The sequence below is a fragment of the Aquila chrysaetos genome, chromosome 10, assembly GCF_900496995.4.
Source record: "Aquila chrysaetos chrysaetos chromosome 10, bAquChr1.4, whole genome shotgun sequence".
NCBI lineage: Eukaryota > Metazoa > Chordata > Aves > Accipitriformes > Accipitridae > Aquila > Aquila chrysaetos.
The window spans coordinates 30,518,878-30,531,359 of record NC_044013.1 but is presented as its reverse complement, the minus strand read 5'-3'; the positions used below and the strand labels follow the sequence as shown (position 1 = coordinate 30,531,359).

General features: G+C 48.1%; 1 protein-coding gene across 2 annotated transcripts; it reads right to left on the bottom strand.

Moving 5' to 3' along the window:
- Positions 1–71: 71 nt before the first annotated feature.
- Positions 72–5,852, bottom strand: LOC115347578 (olfactory receptor 14C36-like). Of its 2 annotated transcripts, none has more exons than XM_030029106.2 (2): positions 5,818–5,852; positions 72–2,121 (listed from the first exon to the last, which is right to left on the bottom strand). In XM_030029106.2, exon 2 carries the CDS (start codon positions 2,096–2,098, stop codon positions 1,166–1,168), a length of 933 nt encoding a protein of 310 aa, XP_029884966.1. In that variant the 5' UTR covers positions 2,099–2,121; positions 5,818–5,852; the 3' UTR covers positions 72–1,165. The 2 variants fall into 2 exon arrangements, with proteins under 2 accessions (XP_029884966.1, XP_029884965.1); XM_030029105.2 differs by lacking the exon at positions 5,818–5,852 and adding an exon at positions 3,267–4,932.
- Positions 5,853–12,482: the final 6,630 nt, after the last annotated feature.

Below are 12,482 nucleotides of genomic sequence, written 5' to 3'. Positions count from 1 at the left end.
CTTCACCAGTGTCAGCTTGTACAGCCCTGGGTTGCACTTTTGGCCTTTTTCAAAGATGGGTGTGACATTTGCTTTTCCTCTCTCACAAGTGACCTCTGCCAATCCAATGACCTTTCAAAAGGGATATTCCAAAGAAAAACCCATTTTCCCCTGTAACTTCACTACCACCGTTCTGTCTGTTATACCACATGCTTAATTTCTCTAATCTTTCATATATTTTCCCCTGTCCAGGACAGAATGACCATTTCTAACATCATCTTTTCAGCAGATGGTCTGCGCAAAGGCTCTTTCCACTCTTCTCCAGTTTTCCCCTCCCTTTAATCTTTGTTCATTTAGATACCTCTCACCTATGCTGCTGTTTTGAGCTTCAGACACTAAAAGCTTACCTGTCCTTCAACAGCCTAATTGTCTCCTTAGACAACTCTCTAATTATGTTTATATCTGTCTTTTTGTATCTACCTACCTAAAATATTTCTCATAAGATTGTCCCTTGTAGAAAGGCAACCTCTTTAGGAGCCGGCTGTACTTAGCATAAGCTTGCGGAGTGTGTTTTATTGTTTATGAAACTTGACCATGCTTTACTGTTCTTTGCTTGCAAAGAGGCAAAATCCTTCTGTGCCTGTGGGCAGCGAGTTCTCTAAGGAGAGCAGGTGGAAGATGGTGCAAAGGAGCTGTCACCTCCAGCTGCAGACTTCAGTGGAGAGTTCTGACGCAAGGAAAAGTGAGGTAAGTCCCAGAGGGCTGATGAGAAAAATGGTGGCGTTGGGGAGGTGAGGAGCAAGGTTGTCCATACACAGTCAGACCTCAAGGGACTGCTTCTTCTACCTGTCCAGACCTCCTGAGGAGACACTCTGGATCATTATCACTTGGAGAATGCTGCTATAACCTCTTCTCTAACTAGAGAGTCACTGCAAGTACATTTATTTTGTTTAATTAAAGAAGGAGTATAGCTCCTTCTTCGCACAGTTGCTGGGTCACACGAGGGAGGTAGATGATGAAGTAAAAGTGGGGTGTCCACATGTCTTTGTGGACAACATTATCACAAGAACCAAAAGCAAGAGAAGAAAAAAACCTCACCCAATAACAATGACAACAACTAAAACTAATAAAGGACAGCTGAGCCTGTAATAAGTTACATTATGAGTCATGCTGAGGAAGATGGAAACTAAAGCTTCTGGAAAAATTCCGTCATCCATTTCCACACTGCATCCTTGAGGTCCTGGTTCCTCATGCTGTAGATGAGGGGGTTCACTGCTGGCGGCACGGCTGAGTACAGCACTGCCACCAACAGATTCAGGGATGGGGAGGAGATGGAGGGGGGTTTCAGGGAGGCAAATGTGGCAGTGCTGAGAAACAGGGAGACCACGGCCAGGTGAGGGAGGCAGGTGGAAAAGGCTTTGTGCCGCCCCTGCTCAGAGGGGATCCTCAGCACCGCCCTGAAGATCTGCACATAGGACAGCACGATGAAAACAAAACACCCCAAAAAGACAAAAGCACTAAACACGAGAAGTTGAAATTCCCTGAGGTAGGCATCTGAGCAGGCGAGCCTGAGGATCTGGGGGATTTCACAGAAGAACTGGTCGAGGGCATTGCCTTGGCAGAGAGATATTGAAAATGTATTGGCAGTGTGCAGCAAAGCATAGAAACAACCACTTCCCCAGGCAGCTGCTGCCATGTGGACACAAGCTCTGCTGCCCGTGAGAGTCCCGTAGTGCAGGGGTTTGCAGATGGCAATGTAGCGGTCATAGGCCATGACGGTGAGAAGAAAATACTCTGCTGAAATGAAAAAGACAAGCAGAAAGGCCTGGGCAGCACATTCCAAGTAGGAGATGGCCCTGGTGTCCCAGAGAGAGTTGGCCATGACTTTGGGGAGAGTGGTGGAAATGCAGCCAAGGTCGAGGAGGGAGAGGTTGAGAAGGAAGAAGTACATGGGGGTGTGGAGGTGGTGGTCGCAGGCTATGGTGGTGATGATGAGGCCGTTGCCCGTGAGAGCAGCCAGGTAAATGCCCAGGAAGAGCCCAAAGTGCAAGAGCTGCAGCTCCCGTGTGTCTGCGAATGCCAGCAGGAGGAACTGGGTGATGGAGCTGCTGTTGGACATTTGGTCCCTCTGGGCACGGGGATCTGTTCAGGGAGGTAAAGAAAGTGAGAATTTAGTCACCTTCTGTGAGCAACACCTACTTCTTTTTTTTTTAGAAACCCCTCAAACCACCTCTCTGCTTTTCAGGAAGACCTTTGGCAGGTCCCTTGAGCTCTGGTTGGTGACCACTGAGGGTGCCACTGGGAACAGCTAACTCTGCTGTCGGCTTAGGAGGAGAAAGTAATGGGTAGTAGGGGAATAGGTAAATAGAAACCGGGGCTGATCAGATGGCCACTGGCCAGGGGAAGTTATCTATTAGCAGGTCCTGACGAGCAGCTCAAATCACCCCTGAAGAAACCACAAAGGTGATTTTGGTGCTGTCTGTAGGAGTCAAACACTGTACAAACTCGATTACCAACGCACTGTGTCCCCACCCCCAGCAGGGCAGGAAACAGCAGAGACTGGAAAGTGCCTTCCTTTTCGGCTAGCCCCTGTCTTGACCTTCCTCTTGAAAAATCGACTCCAGAGATATGCTGGGAGCGACCTGGAGCTCTGAGCAGTCCTGACCCACGCAGCACCCTCCTGACAGCAGAAGGACCCTGCCCTGCCTGGGGTTGCTGCTTCCACCCACAGAGTCTCTTTGCAGCGCTGTGAGGAGCTCCCCGGGCAGGCTGAGCGCTGACCCTGGCAGGCAGCAGAGTCCCTGTCCCGGCACACAGCCCCCAGGAGCGCAGGGACCCTGCTCGGAAGGACAGCCCTGGGCACCCCTCACTGCACACCTGGCTTCTCACCCCTGCAATCATCCCCAGGAGGAGGCAGCTGCCATGCCCTGCCCCACTGAGAGTGCAGCAGGGAAGCCCTGCTCTGGAGCACATCCTTCTCCTTTCTACTAGGGAAACTGCAGAGGCCTCCTGAAAGATCCTACAGGCAGTGGGATGAACCAGCCTTCGGAGATCCCTCCAGGATACTCATTATCATTGTGCTGCAGCTCAGAGACTTACCAGGTAGAGGGCTGTGAAGACTTTGCCACCAGTGAGCTCTTAGCATCCTCCCACCCCGGACTCTTCAACCTCCCTCTGCCTCACTCCTCTCCTCTTGGCGCCTTGCAGGCAGTGCCCTCAGCCCTGCTGCGCTTTGCAGAGGAGCTGCTCCCGGGCAGAGCTGTCTCTCTGCACCACTGCCCACTTACCATGAGCTCCCTCCGTCCCAGGAGCCCGGCCCAGCTCAGCAGCAGAGGACCAGCCCAAGGCAGCACTTTCTCTGCCCCCTCTGGGCTCCCTCCTGGGGTCCCTGGGGCTCCAGGGGAAGCTGCTGTGAAAGAGACGGAACAAATCGCTGCTGTTCTCTCCCTCAGCTGGGGAGAAACACTTATTGCCAGCACTATCCTTTCTTCTATCAGAAAAAGAGTTGGCCATGAGAATCACCTTCCTTTGTTCCACCATGAGACAGGACACCTGCACAGGGACAGGGAGGGATCCCCTTTACCCCTCTGAGGGAGCAGATACAGCTGAGTCAATCGAGGCATCTCCTTCAGGGTGTGCAGCCCTGGTGCTGGAAGGGGACTCCGCTCCCTCCTGTGACGACTGCCACAAACCCACAGGAGCTGGGATTCCTCTCCTCTTGCCTCACTTCAGGTGTGCACAAAATAGGCACCAGCATGTGAGCTCCTTGTCTCTGCTCCCATGCTAATCAATGGAGAGGGAGGCTGGGAGGGAGATGCAAATACCTGGTGACATCTGAGCTGCCAGAGGTGGTCCTAACTGCAAACGCCAATGGAGCAGTTCATAGAGACAGGACAACATCTGGGGGCATCCTCTTGGAGGCTGTTGGGAGGTTCCTTTGGCCATCTGAAATGACAGCTGATACCCAAATTAAGGGCAGCTGAACTCATTGTGTTCAGGGCAGCTCACAGAGTGATTCAGCTCAACAACTGTCCCCTGGGCCATAGGGAGAGCTCAGTCTCTCTCTTCTCCATCACCTGTACTTCCTACATCTCCACTGATTACATTGACAGTTGTCTCATGTTCAGCCCCACGTTGCCTTACAGATTCCAGGGCAGGTACTCTATGGAATGTTCACATCCAGGCCCACAGAGCTACATGAGATGCCAGGGCTGGCAGGGACCACACAGCACCTGCAGGAAAGCAATTCCCATTCAGGGCGGGGATGTATGTCACAGATGTTCTTGTCCTCCTGGTTGTGTTTTGGTTTGTACTAATGTACTCGTCTTTGGGGGGGGTTTCATGTGCTGGGGTGGGATGCAGTTACAGGGACACAGATGCCTGATGCCAGTTTAGGCGCCCTGGGACCCTCTGCTCAGGCTCCATCTGCAGCGCCTGCAGGTCCTCTCTGACAGCTGGCAGTCCCAGGCACGTACCTCAGGTAAAGCTCTAGAGGCGGCACTGGGGCTTATGGTCAGACAGAGGAACTCTGCCTGAAAGCCTAGGAAACCTTTCTAAATTTTAAAAAAAGGAGCACCTTTTCATCAGCTCAAATGTTCAATACTTTCCATAAAATGTCAGTGGGATTTCCATCACGCCAAAAATGTGAATTTTCAGGATGTGCATTAATCATGGGAGAAGATACATTGATCGTCCCCTGTACTTTGCTTGACAGTACTCTGTGTATTATACTGTACCTTTAACCTCACTAATCTGTCTGGTATTTCCACCTGTCCTGTCTAAATTGACCATGTCTGAAGTCACCTTTGCAGCAGACTAACTGGACATATGCCCTTGCCATTGTTCTTGAAATTTTTATGCCGAGGGTGATGAAACACCAGAACAGGTTGCCCAGAGAGGTGGTCGATGCCCCATCCTTGGAAACATTCAAGGTCAGGTTGGACGGGGCTCTGAGCAACCTAATGTAGTTGAAGATGTCCCTGCTCATTGCAGGGGGGGTTGGACTCGATGACCTTGAAAGGTCCCTTCCAACCCAAACCATTCAATGATTCTATGAAATCAGAGCTTTCTCCACTCACATCCACAGCTGCGTGTCTTAACCCCTTGGCACCAATTCCCACCTGCTTTTCTTGGAGAAGGAGCTGCACCCACACACAGGAGGAGGCTTCTTAATTGCCAACAAGCAAAACCAAATGGGAATAGTTCAATAAAAAACAGAACACATGCCTCAGGTGTATATTAAGTCCATGTTACCTCCACTGAAGACCACTTCCCACAGTGGATGACCATGCACCAATGGAATACACATTATTGGGTCGAGCACAGATGCCAAGACCCACCCAGACACCTCCTTGCTTGGACTCTCTTTGTCCACATTCACTCTTTATACACAACAAGTCACACGCTGAAGCAGCAAACTCCCTCGATTCACAGAGAGAAGCAAAAGTGAATGACATGCTCTCTTTTGGATAGCCAAACTGCACTAAATCCCACCCAATAGTGATTACAGGAGCATCTTCAAGTAGACTCTGCATCACCTAGACCCACTGCGGTGGGTTGACCCTGGCAGGTGCCCACCAAAGCTGCTCTGTCACTCCTCAACTCAGCTGGACAGGGGAGAGAAAACACAATGAAAGGCTCGTGGGTCAAGATAAGGACAGGGAGAGATCACTCAGCTAATTACCATCACGGGCAAAACAGACTCCACTTGGGGAAATTTGATTTCTTACGAATCAAATCAGAACAGGATAATGAGAAATTAGAACAAATCTTGAATCACCTTCCCCCCACCCCTCCCCTCTTCCCGGGCACAGCTCACTCCCAAATTCTCTACCTACCCCCCTACAGCAGCGCAGGGGGACGGGGAATGGGGGTTACAGTCAGTTCATCACACGTTGTCTCCTGCTGCTCCTTCCTCCTCAGGGGCAGGACTTCTCACACTCTTCCGTGGGGTCCCTCCCACAGGAGACAGTTCTCCATGAACTTCTCTGTCATGGTTTCAGCTGGAATAGAGTTAATTGTCTTCCTAGTAGCTGGTACAGTGCTATGTTTTGAGCTAGGTGTGAGAAGAATGTTGATAACACTGATGTTTTCAGTTGTTGCCAAGTAATGTTTAGGTCTCAAGTCAAGGATTTTTTTCAGCTTCTGTGCCCAGCCAGCGAGAAGGCTGGGGGGGCACAGGAGCTGGGAGGGGACACAGCCAGGGCAGCTGACCCAAAGTGGCCAACGGGGTATTCCACAGCAGGTGACGTCACGTCTAGTATCGAAAGTGGGGGGGAGTGGTGCTGGGTGGTGAAGCAATTGCAACTGTGCATCATTGGTATCTTCCAATCCTTTTATTATTACTGTTGTCATTTTATTAGTGTTACCATTATCATTATTAGTTCCTCCTTTTCTGGTCTATTAAACCGTTCTTATCTTATCCTCAACCCAGGAGTTTTACTTCTTTTCCTATTCTCCTCCCCCATCCCACTGGGTGGTGGGGAAAGTGAGTTGAGCAGCTGCGTGGTGCTCAGTTGCTGGCTGGGGGTTAACCACGACAGTAGGATATTAAAGGGAAAAAAAAATCGCCTGTAGGGGTGGGTGCGTAATATAACACACACCTAATAATGTATACAGATCTGGTGAATGTGTAGATATATACACACAACCCTACAGACAATTTTTTTAACTATACCCTACTACCCTTTTAATGAAAAAACCTGAAGTACAGAGACAACTCTTACTAACAAGAACCATCTACAACACCATTCGTTTCTATTCATCAATTTGCTCTATTTTAGGAAAAAAAAAAGTGAAAATGCATTAGCAATGTCAATTGTGGCATACCACTTAGCTGCCTTTGATTCCAGTTCATATTGAAGCTCTAACGTATCTGGCACAGCAGCGCTCAGCGGTGGCATGACTTCCTTCAGCCCACGTAATCTACTGTTAGTCTCCATTCCCCATTAGATTTCCCACGGGCCTATGGGACTGTTAAAGGGTGAGTGGTCTTGCTGATCACTCCTTGACTCTCCAATGGCAAATCAGCTTATGGATGGGGATCAGGGAGTCTCGGTTGGTCGATATTGCGCCGGTGCACCGTCGTTGTAGCAATTGGCACCTATGTTCTTCAACCTTCAGCAACCCCACACCGAAGGGTCTTGAGAGAGACCAGGCAGGGTAGACAGCTGTTCAATCTCCTCCATCTCCAATGCAGCTATACCAAAGGCCAACGTACCCTTTGGGTCCTTGAAATACCCCCTCCTGAGATAATCTATACAAGGATGCATGGGGCCTCTGGCCAGTTGCAATGGGGTGTTTATGCCCCTCATTCCCAGTTGACTCATTTCACGCTTCCAATACGGTTAGCTCTTGGGACCCCCCTGTTACACCAGAGATAGAGATGGGTTCTGCCCCTTTATAACTTGATGGCATTAGGGTGCATTGTGCACCGTGTCTACTAGAGCCTTATATTCCTGTGGGTCTGATGTCGCAGGCCATCGAATCCCCACTGTCCAGTAGACTCGGTTGTCCCTCTCCTCCACCTGGCTGGAGGCAAGGCCCCTCTAATCCTGGTTAGAATATTCGTTACTCACTTTTCGCACACCGAATCAGAAGTCCCTTCAAGAGGATCAGAAATGAGATCAGCCCATCTGCTGCATTTGGGGGACTGCTCACAGGAAACTGGAGCAGCAGTTTTCAAGAAGAATCCTCTTTCTGGTTGCTTTTTCTCGCAACTCCTGTACCCGTGCATCCAGGACTGAGGTAGGTTTTCCATCCCACTTCCTCATGTCCTCTCCATGGTCACGCAGGTAAAACCACAGGTTAGCCCGTCGTGTGTACTTTCTCTCTCTCTCTCTCTTGGGCAGAGGAATGCTTACTCCAGTAGCTGCGATGCGGGCCTGTACGTGGGGAGGAGGACATATCCACTTTGAATGCTGGAACTCTTGGGACAATTCCTCTACAGCCGAGACACAGGCCCTAGGGAGGAAGAGAGACTTCCTTCATATTGCCAGTGTTGGACAGCCAATTCATCCACCGTTTGTCCATGGCCGCCTTTCCAGGACATTACTGCCAATGAGTTGGCATAGGTTGGTGGGACCTTCAAAAACTTCCGCCACATCGGTTGTGTGCATTGGACTTCATCTGGGTCTGTGGGTGACTGCGCATTTTCTGGATCATTAAATCACCTCCAGCACGGCTAATTCCCTCAGGTACTGGATACCTCTCTCCATGGTGGTCACTTGCCTTGGTGACATGTAACTTCATCCTTGAAGGGGTATCTTTCCTTTACACCTAACAGAAGTCGCCTCCAGAGGCTGAGGACTTGTGTTTTTCTCCCAATCGCCTTGTAGATGCCCCCTTCCCTAGACAGAGATCCCAACTGCTTGTCTTCCTTACCCTCTAATCCACACTGCTAGCCCCATTATCCCAGCATCGGAGCAGCCAGGTAACAATGTGCTCACCTGGGTGGTGGCTAAAATCTTTTTGCATGTTACGCAACTCACTCAGGGATAGAGATCGGGTAATTATTTCAGGTTCTGCCTCTTCCTCCTGTTCTCACGATGACCCGGTTCATCTTCATCTCTCACTGAGCGAACTGATTTCTTTGTGTGTTTCTTTTCTGTACAGGGGCGACTGATACTGGCACAGGTTGGTTCTCTGGTTTAGCTGCAGTATCTGTCACCGGGGTTGGGGTAGCTGTGCTGCCTGTTGTCGGGTAGGGGTAGCCATGGTGCCTGTTGTCGGGGTAGGGTAGCCATGGTGCCTGTTGCCTGTTTTCCATCTTTTCCCCCTTTTCCCCCTGAGGGTGCTGCCTAATATCAAGCAGTGTTTGTAGATACTGGCCAGGGCCCAGCACAGTGCAGCAAGTTGTACGTCTTTGGAATAGCCACAGCATTTTCTTTCAAATATTCTACCACTTCATGAGGGTTCTGTAGTTGTTCGGGAGTGAACTTCCAAGCCACTGGAGGTGAGAAGTTCTCTAGATACCTGCCCATATCCTCCCACCTGCCGTGCCACCCATGAGTATCCAGCTTTGGGCAGATCTCTGGGTGTGTACTCTTAAAGAGCCCTTTTGTAGCCCTAAACAAGACCTGAAACTATCAGGAGGCATAGCACTAACAGCACACTGGCTTGCACATCCCAAGGATATTCAAAATTCTCAAAAGCTGTTGTAATTAGTCGGAAGGAGAGAAGGGAGGCAAACGGACGGGGGAAGTATCCCCCCCTAGCTTCCCCATGGATTGGGTGTAATTACCAATAAAATCCAATAGAAGGTGCCCAAGTATGGAAATGATATCACTGCCTCATACAGATACCAGCTTAACCTCATGACCAGTGATGTAATCATTTCACAAATCGACATTGCCCATACAACAAAATGATAATCCCAATCACTCTCCCAGAGGTAAGAAACGTAACTACAGGCAATACATAGAGCATATAAGAACTTACAAAACGCCACCATGTAAACAATGAATCACATTGTGACTAACATCTATTTATCTAATATAAGGAATGCGTATGACAAATTTGTTTCAGCACGCTCTGGCCAGATCTGTCGATATCTCAACCCTTCGAGCCCCACGTTGGGCGCCAAAAGGACGTCGTGGTTTCAACCCAGCCGGTAACAAAGGACCACGCAGCCGCTCACTCACTCCCCTGCCCCCCTCCGGTGGGATAGGGGGGAGACGGAGAAAAAAGAAAAAAAGCCTGGAACCTCGAGGGTTGAGATAAGGCAGTTCAGTGGGACAACACAACAAAAATTACAACAACAACAACGGTACTAATGAAAGAGTATACAAAAAAGAGTGATGCACAGTGCAACTTCTCACCACACGGACACCGACGCTCCGCCACTTCCCCACCGAAAGTCGAGAGCGCCCCCCCCCCCGGGCCCGTCCCCATTTATATACTGGGCATGACGTCACATGGTATGGAATAGCTCCTTGGCTAGTTCAGGTCAGCTGCCCCGCTATACCCCCCCACCCCAGGTTCCTGTAAAAATTAACTCTATCCCACCTGAACCCAGGACAGAATCGTATTCAGGAAAGGGGAAAATGCAGAAAGTGTTAACATTGATTTAATGTATGTTATACAGTTGTTCAAAGGTACAGGTAAGCCTACATTTTGCTCTAGTCTCGTAGGGTTTCAATTTTTTATTCTAGTGCAAGTTGCTCACAAGTGAATTGTGCTTCCTTCTGGTATTAGCTATTAGATATTTCTATAGAGCGCAACACATAGAGATTAGCCTTAAAAACATACTATTTTGACACTTTGGCAAAGTAAGTCCATCTTGAAACAAATGTGTGTACTACAGTCATATACCATATATGAAATAACAGTTCTGGAGATCATAGTAAACACTCATAAGGAACTGCGATTCATGAAGTGGACAGTCAGATTGAAGCCAGGAGATGTCCATTTACTGGTGTAGCTAGACTTGTAAAAACAGTTGTCAGTTGTTGAACTTTGAAAGTGGGAATTAACTGTATCAGGCTCTAAAATAAGTTGTTAATGCCTGTTGACAGTATTTTTTCAAAATACAGTGTGTGTGATATCATCCAAAACTTTGAAAGTGGGTGAGTGGTCACATTGTAACGACATCAGTCTTGCATGTAAAGCTTCATGTTCATCTTCCATTATTACTTTTGACAGATGTAGAAATAAAGTAATAATTGCAAGTGTTGTTGTGCAGGAGCACACACACAAAGAGCCCCTTCTTAGTAGAGGCTAGCTTAGAGATCATTAGGATCAAGCTACTACCTTTTTACAATGCGTCAGCATTTTCTACTATATTACATTCTAGTTTGCATAAGAAGCATGTACCATGGTACTTTCCACTTCCCTCCACCCGTGTAATAATTTCAGCATATAGGCAAACATCAGAGGTATAATCTATTTTACATAATGGCTTTACCTGGGAAGAGTACAGCTTCACCTAAGGGCAGGCTGGAAGAGAAGATACTGACTACCTCTCACACTCCAATTTCAAGGCATTCTGACCAAAAGGTTTGATTCAAACCTTCTATTCAGCACAGAAATAAATAGAAAGAGTTGCCATAAGCTGCTCAAAGTGAGTATGTGAGAACACAGCAAACCATTCTCAAGCATGCATTATCTAAATGCTAATAACCTCTTAGCAAAGCTAATAACCTCTTAGCATCTTAGCATTATAGCCAGCAAAGTTCTACCTTGCTGCATGCTGCACCTGATTATTTTTTGATTAAATCACTTAAGAGAAAACCTCAGAAAAGCAGATGAGAGTAAACAGTTTGGGGGGTTTGGCTTAATTTTGGTTTTAAGGTGGTTAACACAATTTATTACTTCCACTCTCCAGAAGCATTTCTTTGTTTAATAACGGATGAGAGTTTAGCTAAGTAAATCCAGAGGTACTCGTTTCTTCTCAACAAGCAGTCGTCACCATCTGTTTGCATTGCCAAACACACATTGGTAAGACCAAGAGAGCAAGGGCTCCCATCTGCTCATGTCCCTCGCATGGCAAGAAGGATGACAGCAACCAGCCCATGGAGCAGACAGCTGCAACAGCCACCATTGCTAAGGAACACAGCCACTGCCAGAAATCATGGCCTATATAATGGCTTTCCACTAAAGGTACAAAATGAGAAGGACAAAAGAAGGACCAAGTACCTACAAGATCAGAGCAGAATAAGAAAAGCCTAGAGCGTGACTTGCAACACTCCAAATGAAAAAAAAAAAAAACAAAACCAACCCCAACCTCTTACAAGGATGTCACATCATCTTGGAAGACCTGTGCACTGCCTGCGTGCCAGCAGGAACACAAAGTCTTACTCCTGAACATTTTCATCATCTGTTGTGTCAAGCCACTGGGCAGGCCTCATTGCCATATCCTCAACAGCTTTGACAATGTAGCACTTGGACAGACAAACAGATGATGGGCTAGCTAAGGCTGTAAGGAAGAAAGAATCCCATGCTACATCTACATATACAGAGCTGTTCCATGTGACAGGGACTTGTACTCCGGGGGTAAGGGTGTCCATTTTAAATGACAAAATCTACTCAATGGGATCTCTGTCTCACAAAGACGGCACTCTACTCACCCTGCTGCAAAGGCAAAGAAAGGGAACACATGAAGAACCAGACAGAACTGGGCTGGACGGCTGCCAAAAGTCTCAGGCACATCAGACCACAGCACACCCACATTTCTTCACAGGTCTACCTGGCTACTGGCATAAATAACTACTTGTCTCCCCCCTCTTTTCTTTTGTAGCACTGTACAGTGCTGACAGCAGCCTACTCCAAATGCTTACATAATTTAGCTTACTAATGCAGTAATGCATTCAGGTATTTTATGGCACCTAAATCAGTAAATTGTTTTTTTTCTCACTGAACCTCGCAAGAAAATACATAGGGCTGTCCTAGCCAAGCTAAAAAAAACACAGTACACAATTACCTTAACATTAAGAAGGAGGCATGCTGTGTAGTCAAACCTCTCCAGTACACAGAATGACAAACTGGGTATCTTATCCTCCTCCACC